Source organism: Dromiciops gliroides, chromosome 5, assembly GCF_019393635.1.
Source record: "Dromiciops gliroides isolate mDroGli1 chromosome 5, mDroGli1.pri, whole genome shotgun sequence".
NCBI lineage: Eukaryota > Metazoa > Chordata > Mammalia > Microbiotheria > Microbiotheriidae > Dromiciops > Dromiciops gliroides.
The window spans coordinates 287,612,957-287,635,476 of NC_057865.1; the positions used below are offsets into that span (position 1 = coordinate 287,612,957).

Sequence of the window (22,520 nt, forward strand, 5' to 3'; positions counted from 1 at the left end):
GATATTAATTACAAAAATCAGAGGTATGCTGGAGCAGGTTCTAACAGGCTTATGAGAACTGATTATTCAGATTTCAGTATGAGCATTTATGCCTTGGAAATCAGCAAATGTTGTGAATCAGAACTTCATTGTTTGGTTGATGGTTTAGATTTAAGAGGAATGGAGAAAAAGGTTATAATGGAGATGAAATTTAAAGGTATGGGTACATTTTTTTTCTCATAGAGCCGATTGTTAAACATTTACCAGCATATTCCTTTCCCATCCCTTCTCCCTATCTCCGCCTGCTGTAATTTTACACATTTTTTGAGGTTCAAGTCAGCTACCAATTTCTCCATAAAGTTTTCCCAGATTTGCAGAGTTGGTAACGATCTCACTCACCTTTGTGTTTTGTTGTCTCATAAACTTGCCATATTTAAAGTTGCAGTACATATGACACATGCCCATAAGTGCATTTTGAGCCTAAGTATTACACTTTATGTATGGACATGTCTCATCCCCACTGGATTGTAAACTCTGAGGGCTTCTTTGGAGGCAGGGACCATATCTTGTCTATCTTTGTTTTTCCCCCATTACCTAGAACACAATGGGGACTTAAGGAACATTCAATTAAATTACATTTTGTAGCTCTCATTTTGCAGCCCAGACATGGCCAGTTTCTGGAGCAAGATGAAATTCAAGTTGACTCTCCTTCCCCTGTAGGGAGGATGTGGGTCTTCCCTAGGTTGCTTCACAGAAGCAGTATTGTAGTTGATTTGGAGATGTCATGGGGTCAATGTGATGAGTGATACAACAGATGACTTCTCCACCTGAAGGATGGAGCAGGCCCTCACTACTGGACACATTCGTCTCAGAGCTGCTTCCAGCAGGAGGCAAATGTATATGTTGAGATGGGAAAGGAGCGAGACCAGCATGAATGCTCTCCGTGGTTCTTTCTCTTCCATGCCTGCGGACGTCTGTTGCCTGTTATTTTTGTTTCTGGGTAAATGAATTGGTGCTGTGATTTACTTAGATTAAATACTTGGACTGAAGTGTCTCATATATTTCCCCATCAACTTCACGATGCAGCAGATTTAGTTTCAGTCTGGGATGCCAGATTGAATTAAATGCTTTTTTAAAGCCTGAAATCTGACAAAAATCTTTCCCTCGTCAGCTCTTTTAGCCTATTTTTTTTAATGAGCATCTGCAGAGTAATGGTGTGGTCTGTGGTTTATTTTCTAGAAAGGAATCCAATTTGGCTTTTGGGTATGATGTCATAATTGGTCAGATAGTATATTATGCTTTAAGTGAGGATAATGCTGAATGACTACTCAGAACCCTGCAAACTCCAAAGGAGCCTAGCATCGTGGGTCTCCTGTGCCACAGGATGGGCATGTGCCTCAGTGAACAGAATGGGCTCATTCTGTCCTTGGGGGCCCCTTTCATCTTCTCATCTGTGCTTCGTGCTTTGGCATTTTCTTTAACCTCTTCTTGTGAACACACCCTTTCCTGGGTTAGAGGATCACTTTGTGCTTATGGAAGGGGAGACTGAGAGAGAGGATAACACAGCAGATGGTGGTGTTGAATGATCAGAGAGAGTCCCTTTGAAGGCCTGCTGGAAAGTGATGAACTGACCAGATTCTTTCAGATGAAATTTCATTTTCGGGAAGCAATATCCAAATGTGGTGGGTTTTGGACACGTGCCTCTGTGCAGGCACATTCATTTCCCATGAGTTTATCCATAGGAAGGCTTTGGGGACAGGTTTTGTTTGCTGAATGGTGCCGCCAGGAGAACACTGTACACAGTAACAGCAATATTGTATGACGATCAACTGTGAATGACTTAGCTATTCTCAGCAACATGATGATCCAAGGCAGTTCTGAAGGACTTATGATGAAAAATGCTCTCCACCTCCAAAGAAAAACCTAATGAAGTCTGAGTGCAGATCGAAGCAGACTTTTTTAAACTTCATTTTTCTTGGTTTTGTTTTGGTCTGTGTTTTCCTTCAGGACATGACTAATATGGAGATATGTTGTTTTGCATGATTACACATGTATAACCTATATCAGATTGTTTGTCTTCTCAATGAGAGGAGGAAAGGAAGGGGAGAGAGAATGTTTGTTTTATATGTAATTGGAAAAAAAAACTTTAAAAAAGGACACATGTGAATGAGTAGGGAAGGTGCTGATGTGTGAGTTTTCTCCTCTCTTCACATTGTGCCTCATAATCCTGGGGCAGAAGTGTGGGGCTTCATGGTTCACTATGTGGTGCCCACCCCCCACTCCTGTAGGCACACTCTGTTCTAAGCACACTTCCTCCTCACAGACCCAATTACTTTTCTCCCCAGATGGACCAATCATTTTTTTTTTACAAGCTCCTTAGAAAAGACACCAGGGGCTACTCAGTATAATTTGATTCTTATCACTGTTTGACTTAAAAAAAAAAAAATCCAGTGAACCATAGGATCTAGGCCAAGTTAGAAACAGAGAGCCTGAAAGAAGTATCTTAGGCCCCAAATTGTACGATGAAAATTTGGAACAAAAAAGCTAGATTATAAATATTTGGCTGAGTATCAGAGATGTCACCGTCCATAATGGCATATACAATTTTCAAGTTAATTACACTTTTTTTTTTTTGGTGAGGCAATTGGGGTTAAGTGACTTGCCCAGAGTCACGCAGCTAGTGTTAAGTGTCTGAGGCTGGATTTGAACTCAGGTACTCCTGAATCCAGGGCCAGTGCTCTATCCACTGTGCCACCTAGCTGCCCCCCAATTACACTTATTTTATTTTATTTTTTGTTGGTTTTTTTTTCAATTACACTTATTTTTGAAAAATTATGGAGAAACAGGTTGGCAAGGAAGAAAAAAAATCAATACTAGACAAAGTAAATGTGGTGGTGATGAAAGCAGTTCTGTGCAAAATTTAAAAATCAGTAATAAAGCAGAATGTTACAAAGACAGCTAATCACCATAGACAATGGAATCATGGTTTTATTAAAAGTGAATCAGTTTGGTGGGAGTGCTGATTGAATAAGCAGCTGAAGAAAAAGAGCAGATGTCATACTTAGACAACAGTAAATCAGTGGTGATGATAGCAGCTTGGACTTTTATTGACCAAGCTGACTTTAAATTGCCTCTGATGAAAGTTTGTAGCTCGACTGGGCAGGAGCTATGGGGACAACATCAAGATTCAAGATCAAGCTCAGTCTTACAGATTTACAGAGGACCAGAAGAAGCCATGTGGTCCCCAAATGCTGTCTTGTTTTAACTTAGAATTCGCATGGGATACCACCAACTCTTCTCCCTTACTTGTGACTACCCTGAAAAGCATCCGGGCACAACTTAACCCATCTATGGTCTTAGGTCATTTCTCACTTTTGCTGCTGATGACTCCTCCCTGCCTGACGGGAGCTTTGAGGATTTTGCTGTATCCACCCTAACGCAGACAGGCCTCTGCCTACAGGGTGCTAAGGAATCTACAGGGCAGAGAGAAGGGGTGGGTGGGAGCCCCAGGCCATGGAACTCAAGGAGGGCCCACCTTGGCCTTTGGAAAGAGCTGCCCTGTGCTGGTGTACGATGAAGAACCAGGAAGAAGACTGAGTGCTACCTGCCCAACCTTGAGGGAGGAAAAAAGACTGTTCACACGTTGCTTTGGGCAAGAGAACTGCTCTGCCCTCCACCAGGTGAGCTCTGGAAGGTTACCTCCATCTTCCAGCTGGAGTCCTCCCTAATTCGCAAATGCTTCACTTGTGATCCAGACAAAATAGAAAAGTGGTTTCTTTATTTATGTAAGGGTTTAAGTGGCTTGGTACAAAAGAGGAAGCAGAGCACTGTAAGTCAGAAGACCTGAGTGCAAATCCTAGTTCTGGTACCAAATCCCTGTGTGAATTTGGGCAAGTCACTCAACCTCTTGGGCCTCGGCTTCCCTATCTGTGATATGGGGGTGATGATACCCGCACCCCAGCCTCTGTAGACTGTAAAGCAGTACTGAAATGGGACCTCTGGTGCCTGGAGGATAAAGGCAGGGGACCCATGCACTGACTTGTTGAGGAAGAAGAGCACTCTCAGAGGAGGAAGTTTGGCAAAAACAACGGGAAGCAAAACGGAAGATGGAGAGAGAAGAGAAACCTCTGGACTTCAGCAAAAAGGACTCTGGACTCCACCTCCCTGCCAGAAAACATTCCGGGCCTGACGCCCCCGAGATGGGGTTAGGAGCTAATTACACATTATTCCGCAGAGAGGAGACGGGTTGGGGAGGCTGTGCGGGACGCTGGGAGGGCAGGGCTTAATGGGAAGGGATTTCAGACTGGGCTCAAATTGGGACAGTGGATTGCATGCAGGGCCAGGGTGGAGATAGTAATTGTGGGGAATCAGCCTCCTCTGGTCCCTGGAAGAGAGGGGAGCTGACTGCCCTGGGCACCCTGAGCTCTTAGACCCAATGTGGCAGGACACAGTGGGGAGGCTGCTCCTGGGAAGACAGCATATATCACCTGTGAAATGGGTCCTTAGAGAGACAACCGACCTCCCCAAAGAGGGAGAGTGAACAGCTGAGTCAAAGGTGTCGTGATTAGGTTGAATAGTGGGCCAGTGACTGTTAGACAAAGACAGGCACAAGGTGGGACGACTCCAACCCTGAGGAGGAGGATCTCAGGGGATCTGGATGGAGGGCCCCCCCCCTTCCCTGCCCCTCCTCCTCCTCCACATTGCTTTGGTCCTGTCACTAACAATGGTGTGAGTGGGTCTTTGGAAGCCTGTGGAAGGGGCCCTGGGTCAGGACCCTAGCTGGGCTCTCTCATAGGTCAGAGTTCTTCCTTGATGCTGGTGGCATGCTGGGATGGGTGAACTGGAGTCGCAGGGTCTCCTGGCTTTTGGTCAGCTGGCTGTTCATCGATGGCACTGTAGTCCTCCATGAGGCCGCTTTCGATCCCGTGGCGCCTAAGCTCCTCGTTTCCCATGAGCCCTTGCATGTTCATGTACCCATGCTGGCAGAAGGGAGGCAGCTTCTGGCGCGTCAGAGCAAACAGGAAACAGGACTCTGCCCCAAAATGACATCAAGAAAGGATTTCCATGGGTTAAAGTCTTAGACACCAGAGAAAGTACAGCCTAGCAGCAGCAGCTAACAAGTGCACAGTAGGGAAAGCCAGACGCCTTGAGCGCATACATAAGTGGTGGCATTGTACTGTGTGGGTCTCCCTACTACTGGCCTGATTAGACCACTAGGCTTCTCAGTCACTTGGGCTTAAAGAACAAAAGTCTAACCACAGCATTCTGGGGGAAAATTCACTATAAAAACAGCTCAGCCCCTATGACACGGGGCCCACGCCATGTGCTCTGCACAGCTCAGGACACAATGGAAGAGCTCGGCAAGTATGAATGGACCCCTTGGCTTTCCTAGGCCTGGTGTGAAGCAGTGGTTGGGGGCTCAGGTGGCAGCTACCACAGGGGATGATGGGCAGCCCTGAGGCCCTGTTGTGTGGAAGGTGTTGGAGCAGGCAAGGATGGAGGAAGCTGAGGAAGCAGGGCAGGAGGAATAGGCAGCAAGGACGTCAGGCTGCGGGTCAGCCAGGCTGCGGGTCAGCCTGGCTACATGCCAGGACGTCCTGAGCTGCCTGATGCCCCGTGTCTTCCCTCAGGCCTTACCTGCATAGAAACTCCGGAGGTCAGTGTTCAGGCAGTTCTCCAAGAAACGCCTCAGGGGGAGGATGTGGGCAATGGGTGCCGTCCAGTCTGTGAGAAAATCTTCCACAATGTGGTGGATGGCGACTGGGCGTGGCAGGGGCCAGCCTGGGGCCCGGGATGCCATCTCCTTCTCTGGAGGGGGAAACAGAGGCTGTTAGAGGCAGAGACCAGGAGCCGCCCGCCGAGGTCTGGGATGGGACAGGAGGGGGGTCGCAGCCGGGCCAGGGCCCCTCCACTCCTGCCTGCTGCAGTTTCAAGCCGCTGGCCAGCTGGGTTAATAGGCCAGTGTCTATGTCCACAACCCCAGAACCTCAGAGTTGTGGGATCTTGGGGATCCCTGGCCTAACACTCAGCCAGGGAGGCAGCCTCACAGAGTATACGGAGGGAGCAGATGCTTCCCAGCTGAGTGACTCTGGGAAGGTCACATCACCTCCTGTAGGCCTCGGTTTGCTCATCTGTAAGATGGGGATGACAGCAGTACCCCAGACTCATGGCGCCTGCTCCACAGGGCTGTTTGGGGAGGTGGGGTTTGGTGAAATAAAATGTGGAAAGTGCTCTACAAATGTTAAATACCATGACAGTGCAGGAATCCCGCCTGGCATCCCGGAAAGGGGCTCTTCCTACCAGTGCTGGGGAGCTGATGGATGGGGACTTTTCTTTGAGGAATTATTAAGAAATAATATTCTACCACAAAAAAGATACTCTGTCAGCGGCCTGGTCTAAAGGCTTTGGTGGAGCTTCTCAGCCAGCTCTCCTGACGGCCATCTCTCAACGGGTGTCTGGATGGTGCTGTCCCTAGGAAGGGTTCCCCTCAGGAGGCCCTGTGGCCTGGGCTGGGAATGGAGAAGGGCCCCACTCACCCGTGGGGAGACAGTGATAGTAATAGATGACTGGGTGAAGGAAGTTGGACTGCCATGCATCTTCTACATCCCACACAGCCCGGTCAAAATGGAAAACGTCCTTGTCGGGTCCGGAGAAGTTCTTGCCGTACTCCATGGTGACAACAAAGAGCCCGTGCCGGGCCTCCCTCCCAGTGAGGGTCTCCAGCTCAGCCAACATCCTGATGGGGTACTCCTCCAGGTACTCAAAGCCTGTGGCCTTCCTAGGGAAACAGTGAGGGGGTAAGACTTGTGTCTGCCAGGGCAGGGGGGCATCCAGAGGGCCTAAACCGTGTGCTTTGTGTCGTCACTGAAGCCAAACCCCAAGTGACACAGGGGATAGAGTCTAAAAAAACACCACCAAAATGTAAAATCACACAACTAGTGGTATTAAATCTATGGGAAATTGAGGGTTAGAGACCAGAGGCCAGAAGGTTACAACCTTATTTCATGTATGCATAAGCCATGTAACAGAATTCATAACTGTATTAAAACATGGACTTGTCGACAAAAGAGGGTGCCCCAGGGAGGGAGGGGAGGTGGTTGTGCAGAAGGACGCAGTCGGAGGGCAAAGCTAAACAGTGTCTCCAGCATTGTCCCCTCTGGGGCTTGATGGATACTGCTGGAGAGAGCAGGAAGCCAGCCCTCCCTGGGCTGCACTGGGACAGGAACTGGGCTACTGGATTGTCCCATGTCAAGGACTCTAAGTTCCTAAATGCCTGCTGGGCACTGTGACCTCCACTGTTGCTATTACAGAGCAAAGGGAAATTTTGAAATACCAGGACAGGCTTCTGGAGAGGAAGGGATGTTAGCTATTGCAAAAGCAAAGTGAGAAGCAAAGGCTCTGGTGGGTGGGGAGAAGGGTGGGCACCAATGACTTACTCCTTCAGCAGGATGATGTCGGCCAGCACGCTGAACATCTGGTATAAGCCCGAGGCCTCGTTCACCCTGCGGATGATGGTGTTGGTGAGCTGTGTGATGGGATACACGAGGGAGGGCCAGGGGATGCCGTGATGACGATGCTCTAATAATCGGTGAACCACTCGGGCTGAAATGGAGACAAAGGGGAGCCCTGTAAATCAGGGGTGGGCAGGAATCAGCTCAGGACAGGCTCCAGAGAGCCAGCCGATGGTTGAATGTTCAATGTGAGCATTTACTCCTTGGAAATCAGAAAACATTAAGAGTCAGGGCCTGGTTTGCTGATTGTCTAGGCATAAAGTAATGAAAAAATGTCAATAATGCAGAATAAATGCAAAAGTGTGTTCTGCATATGCTCCTTCCTCTGTCATCAGGAGAGCTGGTTGTTAAACCAGCATGCCCCTTCTTTAAGTGAAAATAGGCTATTTGTTTTTCTCAAACAGGAGGCCTGTGGAAGCATCACCGGCTTTTACTGAGCATCCTACAGTCTGGGGGGGGGGCTGTCAGGGAGGTGGAGAGAGAGCAGTGGAGGAAGAGGCAAAGGGCCTCACCAGCACAGTTGTGTGGAAGTCCTCCCGTCAGAGAGCCAGCACAGCTCAAGCCAAGCACATCTTTCTGCCACGCTTCCCAACCTCCCCCTCCCCCCTTCCTCCTTCCCTTGATGCTCCCATCCTTCTTCCAGGCATCAGCTCTGACGTCTTTCCTCTCCTTTAGCATTGCTGCCCAATCTGTCACTAAGTTCTGTCTATTCTTCCTTTAGAATATCGGGTGGACTAATTTTTTCTTCCCATTTCGTTTATTATATTTATTTTTTTGGCAGGGCAATGAAGGTTAAGTGACTTGTCTAGGGTCACAATGCTGGTAAGTGTCAAGTGTCTGAGGTTGGATTTGAACTCAGGTCCTCCTGAATCCAGGGCCAGTGCTTTATCCACTGTGCCACCTAGCTGCCCCTCCCATTTCATTTAAATATGATTTTACTGCCATCTTGTGTTTCCCCAGGGCCTAGATTTCCCTCTGTATCCCTTCCTTCTTCCCTCTCCTAGGAAGTTACCACTTGTAATGAAACATTTTCCAAAAAGAAAGAAAAAAAAGGGGCGGGGGGGGGGGAAAGAGATTTTCTTTTCCTTTCTACAACGGTCACTACCCTGGTCTGGCTATATGCTGTGATGGTGCCCTGATTCCTCCTGCACACATCCCCTGCATGCTGGATCTCCTAAAACACTTGTTTTTGTCACAGCATTTACTGATCAAGCAACTGCTGCTGGCCCTGCTTCCTGCTGAATTGTGTTCATTCAGTGTCTCTCTGTTTTCCCTGTGTCTGTCCAAAAGCATCTTTCACTGCTTGTTTTTGTTTTTGTTTTTTTGTGAGGCAATTGGGGTTAAGTGACTTGCCCAGGGTCATACAGCTAGTAAGTGTCTGAGGCCATATTGAACTCAGGTCCTCCTGAATCCAGGGCCGGTGCTCTATCCACTGTGCCACCTCGCTGTCCCCTTTCACTGCTTGTTGGAACCTTCCCTGAATCGGGTTGTGCTCCTTTGTGTCCCTTGACCCCCACCTCTGGATACACCTTCACTAGTCTTCATTGGTCAGGCCTTTGAGACACAGCTCAATTCTGGGAAGTAGGACAAAGGAGGGAGGCACCTTAGAGGTCATCTAGGACCACTCCTCATTTCAGAGGTGAGGAAACTGCACAGAGAGGTTTGTTCACCTTCCCCAAGGTTGTATGGGGAGGAATTTGAACTTAGGCTCCCATGACTGGTCATTTTGCCACAAGGAGCTCTGAGGCTGCTATGCCTTTACCCATCTCTTACCTGTCACAGCCCTTTGTATCTGGAGCACACGTGTTAGCATTTGTTTCTTCACATTGTGTTTCATCATTTTCCCCCACTAGATTATTAAGCTCCTTGTGAAAAGGATCATGGGATCAGATTTTAGAGATGAAAGGCAACTTAGAGACCCCTGAGTTCAACCTCTTCACTTTACAAATGAGGAAACTGAGGCCCAGAGAAGGGAAATGATTTGCCCAAAGTTGCACAGCTACTGAGGGTCTAAGGGAAGGAGCTGAAGCCGGGTCTTCCCGACTCCAGGTTCAGTGTGCTCTCTGCTGTGCCACATTGCTGCCTTATATCTCACTTGGCATGTAGCTGGACATGTGGTAGCCACCCAGTAAACAGCTGTTGAGTTAAATTGATTAGATTACATTAAAATACACAATGCCCAAAGGGCTATAAAGCTGTGCATACCCTTTGACCCAGCAATACCACTATTAGGTCTTTTTCTCAAAGAGATCATAAAAAAAGGGAAAAGGACCCACATGTACAAATATATTTATAGCTGCTCTTTTTGTGGTGGCAAAGAATTGGAAATGGAGGGGATGTCCATCAATTGGGGAATGGCTGAACAAGTTGTGGTACATGAATGTAATGGAATTCTATTGTGCTGTAAGAAATGATGAGCAGGCAGATTTCAGAGAAACCTGGAAGGACTTACATGAACTGATGCTGAGTGAGATGAGCAGAACAACCAGGAGAACATTGTACACAGTATCAATAACATTGTGTGTTGATCAACTGTGATAGACTTGACTCTTCTCAGCAATACAATGGTCCAAGATAGTTCCAAAGGATTCATGATGGAAAATGCTTTCCAAATCCAGAGAAAAGGAACTGTGGAATCTGGATGCAGATTGAACCATGCTATTTCTATTTTTTTTTCTTTTTTGAGGTGTTTCCTTTTTGTTCTGATTCTTCTTTCACAGCATGACTGATGCAGAAATGTGTTTAATGTGATTGTACATATATAATCTATATCAGATTGCTTGCTGTCTTGGGGAGGGGGAAGGAAGGGAGAAAAATTTGAAACTAAGTATCTTATAAAAACAAATAGTGAAACTATCTCTACATGTAACTGGAAAATAATAAAATACTTTTATGAAAAAAATACACACACACATATGCCAGTCTTGGGAGTTGCTCTCCTACTTGCCTTAGGAGAACCACAGGCCAAAACATGAAATCAGCTGATTTATGGTAATGCCTGCACACTTGTTGGAGGCAGGGAAGGGGAACAATAGGAGCTTCACATTTAGGTAACATTCTGCAGTTTATAAATCACTTTCTTGTGGGAAGGTTGAGATGGGGGGAGGGAAGTTTTTCAACATTTCTATGAAAAAGCTGTTCTGTCGGCTTCCCCATGCCGTGTGGGTGGCACCAGATCATTGCTGGATACACAGCTGTTCTCATTGTTCCTTTTCTAGTACTGTATTTTTGTCTGCTACCACATATTTGATCAGTCATCAAGCCCTGTTGATTCTTCCTTACTAGGTTTTTAAAAAAAATAGCTCATTTTCTTCTCTGTTCTCACCAGCACCTTAGCTCAGGGCCTTATCACTTGATGTCTGTATGTGTGACCGTAAGAGTCTCCTGACTGGTCTCTCTGCCTTCTGCCTCTAGCCCATTACGTGCACTGTGACCAGATTAATCTTTCTTAGAAAAAAAAAGCAAGCAAGCTTTCATCAGTCATCTCTGTACTCAGTGACCCTACAAGATAAAGTTCAGATGTTTTCACTCAGTCATTCAAGGCTCTCAACAATCTGATCTTCATCAGCTTTGCCAACCTTGCCTCCCATTAGTGCCCTATGGGAAACCTTCACTTGAGCCAGGGTAGTCCATAGTCACTGTGTCCCTTAAACATTTCCATGTAAATGTCTATCTCTACCCCTTCGTCCCACACTTCTCAACTGAAATACCCTTTCCCTCAATCATATCCTGAGACGCCCACTCATCTCAAACTGCTCTCCCCCATGAGAAGCCTGGTCCCTCCGCTCTTGCTCTTTCTTTTTTTTTTTTTGGTGGGGGGGGTGGGTAGGACAATGAGGGTTAAGTGAGTTGCCCAGGGTCACACAACTAGTAAGTGTTGTATCTGAGGCTGGATTTGAACTCAGGTCCTCCTGAATCCAGGGCCGGTGATTTATCCACTGCGTCACCTAGCTGCCCCCTTGCTCTTTCTCTCAAAGAAACTTCTACACCTCCATGGATCTGCGCTCTCCTGAATGATGATGCTCTGTCCAGTCCTCCAGATTACAGCCCCTGCTGTCGTCCTCAGCCCATGGTTCCTGTCCATGTGCTCTCATACATTCTTCACAGGAGGTCTACCCAGTGTGCCCAGGGCACATTCCGCTGCCACTCTGACCAACCTTCCATAAACAGCCCTCCCCCTAGCTATCCTGAAACAGCTCCTCCAGCATCCCCAGCGAGCTGTCGTCCAGCCTCCACGTCAATGCTGCTGTCTTCCGGAGGCTTCTTAGTCACACATACAGATATCAAGTGATAAGGCCCTAAGCTAAGGTGCTTCTGAGAACTTCTTTATTCAAGCCATTGCTAAGAGTGCTGAGTTCCCCGGGGTACCCCACTACAGAACTCAACCCAAGATGACATGATCCATTAAGTATAGGGCCAGTCATGCAACCAATTCTGAACCTGCCTAACTGTACTATCATCTAGCTCACATTTCTCTGTCTTTCCCACAAGGGAAAATGAGCCCTTCCGGACAAGATGAAATCTTACGTGGAATTCTCCCCTTCTACCAGTCTACTAAACATCACAGAAAATCAATGAGGTTATCTAGCATGACCTGGTCTTAATGAACCCATGTGGTCCTTACTGACCACAGACTCCCTTTCTAAATATTCACAAATCGTTCCTTTAATGGTACATTCTAGAATTCTGCCAGGAGTTAGAGACAAGACCACTTGTTTATACTTTGATGACACTACCCTCTTTCTTTTTTGAAAATGAAGACCATATCCGTCCATCTCTAGCCCTATGACACCTCCCTCTTTCACCCTAATTTCCCAATGATTACCAAAAATGACTCAACAAACACATCTGCTGGTTCTTTTGTTATCCTGGGTAGACTTTGTCTGGGCCTGACAAGTGAATTCATGAAGGCGAGGGAGGTGGCCTATTGTTGGCTCCTCACTTATTTTTGGTTTCAATTTCCCGCTCATCATTTTTGGTTTATTCTTGCCAGTCTAGAGAACTATCTGTTCTTCATAGAGAATAAAATTTGAGCACTGATTCCCACTCCCCTCCCTATCATCTCTTATAATCATCCTATTTATCCCAACTGAACGCACTTTTAAAAAAAGCCCAGAACTCCCAGGTGAAGGAGAAAATACTGCCAGCAGCTAGAAAAAAGGAATTCAGATACTGTGGAGCTCCAATAAAAAAGCCTTGTTATCTTCGGCACCCAATGCCGGCTTATCGTTATCTTCAGTATTCAGGGCCAGCTTCTTGTTTTCTTTTGCAATCAGGGCCAGCTTCAGCTTATGCTGAACTTCAATCCTTGTGACACTCATTTTCCCGGATTGTGCTACTGTGTGGTTACCCGGTCAGGTCTTCTTAAAATCTAAGTTGTTCCATGAGCTCGCTACTTCTTGCAGATGTGTTGCTCCTTCTCCTGCCCATGCCCTCTGAACAGTCTTTGTGCCATCAGAACTTTGTGTCTCCTCTTTATCCATTACACATTATGAGGTGGAATGGCCACTTCTTTTCAAAGATTCCCTTCATTTCTTCTTTGGTGACCAGTTCATTTTTATAGATCAGAATCAGTTCCAACATATTAGTTCTCCAATCATGGCACTACCATGAAGTTTAATTCAAGAATCCAGCTGCCATTCTCTTTGTCCAAGAGAGTACACTCCAGTAGCCATCCGGACAGTCCCTTTTCGCTTGAATATTCTGCCTTTGGACCAGGTTTGTGACCAGCTTCTCAAACTCATCATCCGTGTCCTTGTTCTGGTCAGGCAATCTGTCCCATCCTCCCACCATCACATTCCTTCTGCTCCTTCTTCCTCCACTGGCCTTTACTTAGGAGCTTTTCATTCATACTCTCCCCATCTGGGACAGAGATCTCTTTGTTCTTAAGATGGTGTATAATGCACCACTACCCATCCACTCCTTTCATCTCATCTGTTCCTTTTGAATACATTTTCTGTTTCTAAAACATATGGCTGTCATGCGTCACATCCCACCAATTCTCAGGGATGAACTCAAATCCCTCCTTTCATTAGAGTTTCTGGCTTATCTTTTTAATTACCCATAATCTTGCTCCTTTGTATGTTGACATATGAAGCCATGAATTTTTTCTTCTTTCTTTCTGCCCTCCTTCCTCAATATTGTTATCAGAGAGAATTACTAGTATCTCCAGTTACAGTCTTCTTATTTCATTATATCTGCCACTCTCTGTGTTAGCTGGTTTCATTATAGGCAGTTTTCTTCCTCCTCTGTTTTTGGTCTAACTTCTTTTTGTTCAGGTCCACACATCTCCAGGTAAATTTGCTTTTATGAAGCCTCATTAGATATACTGCATTCCTATTCAAGAATTGATCATTCTTGGGGCCAGCTAGGTGGCGCAGTGGATAAAGCATGGGCCCTGGATTCGGGAGGACCTGAGTTCAAATCCAGCCTCAGACACTTGACACTTACTTACTAGCTGTGTGACCCTGGGCAAGTCACTTAACCCTCATTGCCCTGCAAAAAAAAAAAAAAAGTAACTTAGAACTAAGAATTGATCATTCTCAGCCCTTAAACTGAGGACTAGCATCTAAAGAGGGTTCACAGACCCCATCTCCTGAAGCAGTTGTTGACTTCCTAAATTTGTCTTTTAAAGTGGCACTGGGTGCCTCATTTTAGGGAGGTCACTGACAAACTGGAGAGCAACCAAAAAGAGTGACCAGAATGGCCTCAAACTAATGCCACTAGAGGATGAAAGAACTGAGGGAGGGATTATTCTTTTTGGAGAGAAGGTGACAGGAAGGCCACCTGGTGAGAGGGATTAGCCTTGTCCTGCTGGGCCTCAGAGGAAGGCCAGGGGCAAGGGGGGAAGGCTTGGTCTTAGGAGAAGTTGCCCCAAGTGGGATGGGCTGGCCCAGGAGGTAGCCGGGAAAGGAAGACGGCAGAAGTGAAGAGACAGAGAAGGGAGGCAGACACTGATTTTTATACTTTCTTCAAGGAATGCAAGGCTCCCCCAAAAGCCTTTGTTAGTACAAAGCCCTATCCTGATGGACAGATGACTGCTGCCCTGCTCACACACACACATGCACAAACACACAGATTTCCTGTATCCAGGTGCTTCATAATCACATCATGCCCACATTCTAATGGGGTTGGAGAGCCGTGAAATCCCACTCTAATGCTCTCTGGCCTGTTCCTCATTTAAAACACTTTCTCTGTTACCACACACCCATCTGACATGGTTTTACAGAAAGTTATCTTAACACCTACTATGGAAGTTAGGTGGTGTGTGCATGGCAGACCAGGGTGGGGGGGGGGAGGGGGGCAGGAGCGATGCTGAAGGACTCTCTCCAGATGATTTCCCTGACAACACGCTTGCAGATGTAAAATATACGGTCTGGAAATCAATAGAGAATATGATGAACCTTCCTCGCCAAATTGGAGGAATAATGAAATGTAGAAGCAGCATCAAGGCAATGTGAGGCTCTGGATTTAAATACAAAGATGCCAGGATGTAAAGCCCTTATGCTTTTATGGCACAATTAATTGGCCCGCGTCGAACCCAGATGTGCAATAAACCATGCATTCAACAGCCGACTGAGCGAGCCGTAGCACCGCCTGGATTCGAGGTCTGTGTCAGCCCCCAACGCCAATGAGAGCCTTAAATTTCCCCTTACTTGGCTTGTGTGCTTCTGCTCAGTCTTCCATTGAGGTGGGTTTTTGCGGTTGACTTCTAGGGGGCATTTAAAATAGTTTAAAAGCACCACAGTGCAATAAGGCACCACAGAATAGACAGTTTTGCAATGTATCAGTTACACCAGGATGGGTGGAAGAGGAAGAGAGGGCTGGATTCTCTATTCGGTTCCTTTGATAATCTGACTCCCCTTCTCTGGGTCTTACAGAATTTACTTACAAACCCAAACAAAGGGCAGATTGGTGGGACATCCCCCCGCTGCAGCCTTGGCTAGAGGTGAAGGCAGGGGTGGGAGAAGGAGCTGGAGCCAGGGAGAGGAAGGAGGAAGAGGAGGCAGCAAAGAGGAAGAGGAGATTTCTCCCTGTTTGTATGTTTTTAAGAAGCTGAAACATTTATGGACTGGTGAGTGGGAAACCTTGGACTAGGTGGCAGGGAGCCTGTCCTGACAGGTCCACCTGACGTTGGTGGACCCAGCTTCGAATCCTGCCTTGGCTACTTATGTCCCCGTGTAAGTGACTTTCCAGGCCTCAGTTTCCTGACCTGCAAATTGAGGTCTCTAGGTGCCAGTCCCTCCAGCAGTAATAATCTCGCGTGTTTTCCAGCTGTGTGATTCCCGGCTGGTCAAGGCCTTTCTTCTTGGCTTAGGTCACTGCTCCTCTGCCCTCCCCTCTGCTTTGGGGTAACAGATCTCAGTGTGATGGAGAGGCTCATGGGATACCACTTGGTGTGGACGACCTCCTTCTTCCCTTGACGTGTGAGCTTCATGCATCCTGCTTATAGGCAGTCACTCAAGAAGGAGGAGGCGAGAGCTTCTCTGGCCACGTTGCCTTCAGTGTTGGGGAAGGACCCAGGGGAAGGCAGCTAAGAGTGGGGGCTCCGAGTCCATGTTGTGTGAGCATCACTGGAAGAAACTGGAACTTTTTACCTGAGAAGACTCACAGGGGCCGAGTAGCTGTCACAAGGACGGAGACGAGATCTGGCTTTGGGCTTCTAGAAGGCCGACCAGGAGTGAGGGAGGGAAATCGCCAAGAGGCCAAGTCAGGCCGGATGTTGGGAAACGTTTCCTGACCACCCTGCCTTCCTAGAGCAGAAGGGGCAGCCTGAGGAGGTGGTGGGCTCCCCCCTGCTAGACGTCTTCCAGCACAGGCTGGGGGCAGGGATTCCTTTCAAGTGTGGATTAGACCAAAGCTTCTTAAATTGTGGGTTGCGATCCCAACAGTAAAAGGTTATGCACACCTATTTTAGAGGCCTATATACCCGGGCTGTGTAAAAATTTCTTGGTTGAGAAGGGGTTGCGAGTGGGAAAAGTTTAAGAAGCCCTGGACTAGACTAAATGTGGACAGCTGGGGTCCCCGTACCGCAGAGTGCTGAGCTTGCTGTCAGGAAGACTCATCATCTTCCTGATTTCAAATCCGACCTCAGACACTCCAGAGCTGTGTAACCCTGGGCCAGTCACTTCACCCTGTTTGCCTCAGTTTCCTCATCTGGAAAATGAGCTGGAGAAGGAAAGGGCAAACCACTCCAGGATCTCTGCCAAGAAAACCCTATGTGGGGTCACAAGGAGTCACAGCTAACTGAGATGACTGAACAACAAGCCTTGATGCTGCTCCGGTGCTGTGCGACCTGAAGAGGCCCATTCTCTCCTTGAGAACAGGCAGGAATAAAACTGGGAAATCAGCAGGTCATGATGCCAAGCAAAGAAAGATCCAGAATGTACCTATTCATTTGCTCCTCTGACTCACCTCCCAACCAGAAAATATCTTCCTTAACCTCATGCAGAGAAATCATGAATATAAATAACATATGATCATAGGTTCATTGATAGAGCTGAAAGGGACCAGAGTCTATCCTGTTCAACCCCCTCATTTTTCAGATGAAGAAACTGAGCTTTAGTGACTTGTCCAAGGTCTCAATGTCAGACTGGATTGGAACCCAGGTCCTTCCTGACTCCAAGGATAACTTTTCCACTAAGAGAGAAAGAGGCCACGCGGAGCTGAGCTCAGGACATTCTAATGTTCCTAAGCTAACTGGAGCTAATTGTTACAAGTTGTGGCTGACAGGGCAGCTAGATGGCACAGTGGATAGAGCACTGGCCCTGGATTCAGGAGTACCTGAGTTCAAATCCAGCCTCAGACACTTAACACTTACTAGCTGTGTGACCCTGGGCAAGTCACTTAATCCCCATTGCCTTACTAAAAAAAACAAAAACAAAAACAAGTTGTGGCTGACTAAGAGAGAGGTGACTATGGCTCTTGCCTATGTTAGTCCTTTACCTGGTGATGGCCGGTGCTCACCTGTGTATCTGAAGCCGTGGATGAAACCTCCGGCAGATTTCCTGTAGTCCACAGAGTGGCTGGCGGTACCGAGGACAAAGAGCCCGCGGGTCCCTTTGGACTCATAACTGGCTTTGATCAGTGGGTACTTCTTTTTCCGCCCTTTCCCTGGGGCCAGTCCGAGCGTGCTGGAAGGAGAAAGGATGGAAGGCTACTTGGCTTGGGAAGCCCAAGCTTCCCCCACACTGGGAGGGCAGCCTTGCTCGGGGAAGCCCAGCTGGGCCTGAGCTGCCCTGTCTGTAAAATGGAGTGTGGCATCACGGCCCCTGGGCATGTCGGGGAGGCTTCCCCTTGGGGTGAGTGGAGAGAAGGTCTTGAACCAAAGCCCTTCCCCTCGGAGCAGCCGGGCTCAGGCCTTGGTCTGCAGAGCCGGAGCCTCTGCTAGCGTCAGCTGCTTCTTCTGGAACCTGGGCCCCCCACCCCCCTGGAGTCCCTGGTGGGACTCACTCGCTGAAGATGGAGAAGTCAAAGGTGAAGCCCAGGCAGCGGATCACGCGGTCGTAGGGCACGCGCATGGCAAAGTTGTCCACTTCGTCCTGGGGGAGGGGGACGGCCTGGGCCGAGGCGTTCTTGTCGGCTCTCTCCACGAGGATGGGCAGGGTGATGCGCAGCCGGCCCTCGCTGTCCTTCACGACCGCTATGTCCTTCAGGTCGACTTCTATCAGCCCGTCCAGCGACTTCAGCTGGTAGGTGTCCAGGAGACCATTGTTGATTGCTCTGGGGCCCGGAGAGAGACTGTGAGTCCTCGGCGCGCCAGGGTCAGAACCAGAGCTTGTCCTGATCCCAGCTGGGTCTGGCGGCCTCTGACCGCCTCTGATTTCATGGGGGGAGCACCCTCTCCATTCACTCTGATCGCAACCCCTCTGACTTGGGGAAGCTTTTTGAGAGCTGGGGCTAAGAAATTCACTCCCTGAAGCCGGCTGAGCTTATCTCCAACCTGATCTAGGCTAATCTTCATGTCGGACATGTCATGGTCCATGGAGCTGATTCTCAAAGCCCTCCCAGGGTGGTACAACCTGCCCAGGCCTGTGCTCTATAGGCAGAGCTTTCAAGTACCTGTGGCCACATATAAGCACTGAGGAAGGAGAATAAAGAAAGCTGAAATCCCTAATTCTTTTTAACCAACGGACATTTCCCTTCTGGACTCAGATGTGCATGTGTAGCCCCCATACAGAATGTAAAGCACACCGGAGTGCAACGACTAATCACTGTGAAAGCCTCCCCCTGCCCCACGATTGTACAGAGCTATCTATCCTCTGTGTGTGAATAGGAGAGAGAGGGAGAGGAGATGGAGAGAGAGGAAGAGAGAGGAAGAGGAGAGGGAGAGAGAGAGAGGGAAAGAGAAAGAGGGAGAATAGATGGAGAGAGAGAGGGAGAGAGGAAGAGAGGGAGAGGAGATGGAGAGAGAGAGAGGAAGAGAGAGGAAGAGGAGAGGGAGAGAGGGAAAGAGAAAGAGGGAGAGGAGAGGGAGAGAGAGGGAAAGAGAAAGAGGGAGAGGAGATGGAGAGAGAGGAAGAGAGGAAGAGGAGAGGGAGAGGGAGAGAAGAAGAGGAGAGAGAGAGGGAGAGGAGAGAGGGAAAGGAGATGGAGAGAGAGGAAGAGAGAGGAAGAGAGGGAGAGAGAGAGGGAAAGAGGGAGAGGAGAGGAAGAGGAGAGAGGGAGAGAGGAAGAGAGGGAGAGGAGATGGAGAGAGAGAGGAAGAGAGAGGAAGAGGAGAGGGAGAGAGAGAGGGAAAGAGAAAGAGGGAGAAGAGAGGGAGAGAGATTGAGATTGAAGGGGGGGGAAATGGGAGAGAGAAGAATTAGAAGATGAAGGAGAAGAGAGAGAATTAGAAAAGGGAGAGAGCAGGAAAGAGAGAGAAGAGAAGGAAAAAGAGAAAGTGAGAAAGTGAGAGTGAGATACCTCAGGTCCCCAACATAGTGGGTAGCCCAGGAGAGGCGGATACGGGAGCGGCCCACCATGTGGATGAAGTTGGTATGACCGAGGATGTTTTCCGCTGTCTCAAAGGCTGAGTTCCCACGGCCCAGGATCAGCACGTTTTGGCCTGCAAAGTCCTCTGGGTCAATGGACACCGACTCATAGCCCTCTACATATTCCGATCCTAGGAAGTCGATCTCATTGGGGATTGACACACCTGTAGCCACCAAGAGCACACTGCGGGAGAAAAGCCAAGGATGCCCCGGTTAGCGCTAGGGCTACTGAGCATATTACACCAAATCAGTCTTGCATCTACACAGTTTACTGGTTTTCCTGCTTCTATCAATCATTGATTAATCTTTATTAAACGCCCACTGTAAGCCAGGTACTCCCCTAGGGGTTGGGGATACAAGTCCAAAGAACAGAACAATCCCTAATCAAGACATGCTTGCAGCTAAGTGGTGCTGTGGTTGCATAGAGCCCCGGGCCTGGAGTCAGGAAGACTCCTCTATCTCCCTGAGTTCAAATCCAGCCTCAGACACTTCCTAGCTGGGTGACCCAGGGCAAGTCACTTAGCCTCTGCCTCAGTTTCCTCCTCTGTAAAATGAGCTGGAGAAGGAAATGGCCAACCATCCAGCATCTTTTCCAAGAAAACCCCAAATGGGGTCAAGCGAGTCAGACACGACTGAACACCGACTTGACAACTGTCTTCAATGAAGGAGACAGCAAATACCGACCCAAGTAAAGAATCAGCCTTAGATCTGGAGGGAAAGCTAGAGATGACCAAGTTAAAGGCGAGGAAGCTGAGGCCGGGGCAGGTTCAGTGACCTCACCAGGACTAGAGCGGGGGCTTCCCGTCCTAGGGGTCCCACAATGCCCAACACCACGCCTGGTCCCATCCCCATTGGGATGGTCTTCCGGCTCCTCGGCGCCAGGCTCTCTGAGGACACCAGCCGAGCGTCGAGGCCTGCGAGGGCGCGGGCATCGGGCCTTTCTCTGGGCCATGTGGGTCACGAGGACGCTCCGGCCGGCCGGTTACCTGCACTGGTAGCCCTGGCCGCGGTGGTCAGTGAGGATGAAGAAGTGGCCGTTCCAGGCGCGCGGGTGCTTGCTGAGTGTGACGCGCACGATGGCCGTGTTGTAGCGCACCTGCAGCCCCAGGCGGTCGGCGAAGTCGCCCAGGTAGCGCACCATGTCCCGCGCGTGGGGGAAGTAGGCAGCGGAGTAGTGACGGAAGAGCAGGCGTGGCTCGGAGCTCAGCAGCGAGTTCCAGTCGTGGCGCAGGTTGAACTCGCTGTTGACCTTGCCCGTGTACCGCTTGTTGATGCTGATGAGCCTACGGTGGCGCGGGTAGTGGGTGAAGAAGCTGCCCGGGGCGGCCGCCCGCTCCAGCACCACGTAGCTCCGGCCCGCCTGCCCCAGGAAATGGGCCATCTGCAGGCCCGCGGGCCCCGCGCCCAGCACGCAGTAGTCCCAGTGGGGGAAGAAGGAGGCTCCGGGGAAGGGGCTCGGGGCCAGGGCCCAGGGCAAGGTCAAGGTCAAGGTCAGGAGCAGCCCTGAGCAGCCCCTGAGCGGGGCCATGGCAGGGAAAGGTGCGGGCTGAGCAGGGGGTGTGGTGGCTGCCCTGCCCTGGGGGGCAGGTCAGCTGTCACTTCGAGGGACCGGCCTCCCCCTCACTGCCTCCTTGTTGCCATGGCAACTGCTAGGGATGCTGCTTCCCTGGGCAGAGGGGACGGAACCCTCCATGCTCCCCAAGGCTCAGGGCGGCCATGCTGCCCCCCTGGGCTGCACCTGAGGTGGGGCAAGGCTGTCACTCTTCCCCCAGCCCTGGGAGGGGTAGGGGGGCGCCAGCAGGGGGGAGCCCCCCCTGTCTCAAAGGAGGCGTGGCCCACACAGGGCCCTCCTCGGTCACGTGCACCTCCCGAGCCCGACCCCCTCCGAAGCCCCGCCCTCCCTGCTCTCCCCACCGCCCTCGCTTTCCCAGGTCCCAGAGGGAGCGCGAGGAGCCGCCGCTCGCGAGGCCGCCGCGCAGTCAATGAGAGCGAGGCTGGCGCGGGCGGGGGAGGAGGAGCGCCCCAGGCCCCGCCCCCAGATGAAGGGGGCGGGGAGGTGGGCGGGTGGGAGGCGGGCAGTCACGTGACAACCGGGACTGCGTCGCGGCTGCGCGCACAGGCTGGTCCCTGAGTGCCCGAGTCACGTGTCAGGGGACCCGCCGAGATTTAAAGGGACAGAAAACGAAGTGGGTTTTTTTCCTCCCCTCCCCTCCCATTACACCCACATGGGTCTTCGGAGGGACTTGGAAGCTTCCTGATCACTAGTCGTATTAATTGGCTGGGGGGGGGGGGGGCGGGGGGGCGCGGCGTGTCAGGCTACTTTGACAGGTAGTGAGCCTCCTGTCCCTGGGAGTCTGCAAGAAAAAATTAACATCCAAGTCAAAGGACCTGGGTTCAAATCTTGCCTCAGATATGCTCATCAGCCGTCTCCCTAAGACTGTCACTGAACCTCTCTGGGCATCTTTTTTTTTTTTTTAGTGAGGCAATTGGGGTTAAGTGACTTGCCCAGGGTCACACAGCTAGTAAGTATTAAGTGTCTGAGGCTGGATTTGAACTCAGGTACTCCCGACTCCAAGGCCAGTGCTCTATCCACTGCGCCACCTAGCTGCCCCTCTGGGCATCTTTTTGTCAAAGGAGGGGTTGGCCTAGCTGACCTCTAAGGCCCCTGCCCCCGGGGTCATTCCCTCTGCACCCCAGTTAAGCAGGGCATGTGACTAGAGGCAGCCTCTGGCCAGCAGGAGGAATGTGACCAAGTGGAAGAGTTGGGAGGGGGACAGAAGCTACGGGAGCCATCTCTGGTGTTTGAGCAGGGGAGGATAAATGCCAAGAGCTCCTCCTGATGAAAGTGCTCTCCCTGTCTCCCTCCCAACACCCCTGCCCCCCTTTCTAAAAGGTGATTTTACAGGAGAAATGGGAGCTTCTAACCTGGACCGTGACCTCGACTGGAGAAACTGTGACTCTTTCAACACCCTCCTTTCCTTTGCTAACTGATGTATTTTATTCTAGCATTTAAACCTGATTCTGAGAAGGGTCTCGCTGAGGTCAGAGAACCCCA

The 22,520-nt window shown here is 49.7% G+C and overlaps 1 protein-coding gene across 1 annotated transcript; it reads right to left on the reverse strand.

Annotated features, from left to right (window-relative positions):
• Positions 1 to 2,949: 2,949 nt before the first annotated feature.
• On the reverse strand, positions 2,950 to 21,349 carry FOXRED2 (FAD dependent oxidoreductase domain containing 2). The gene is made up of 8 exons (XM_043968443.1): positions 20,452 to 21,349; positions 19,398 to 19,649; positions 17,943 to 18,212; positions 17,457 to 17,623; positions 7,416 to 7,581; positions 6,516 to 6,757; positions 5,617 to 5,787; positions 2,950 to 5,011 (listed from the first exon to the last, which is right to left on the reverse strand). The coding sequence occupies exons 1-8, from the start codon at positions 20,991 to 20,993 to the stop codon at positions 4,776 to 4,778; spliced, it is 2,046 nt and encodes a 681-aa protein (XP_043824378.1). The 5' UTR covers positions 20,994 to 21,349; the 3' UTR covers positions 2,950 to 4,775.
• Positions 21,350 to 22,520: the final 1,171 nt, after the last annotated feature.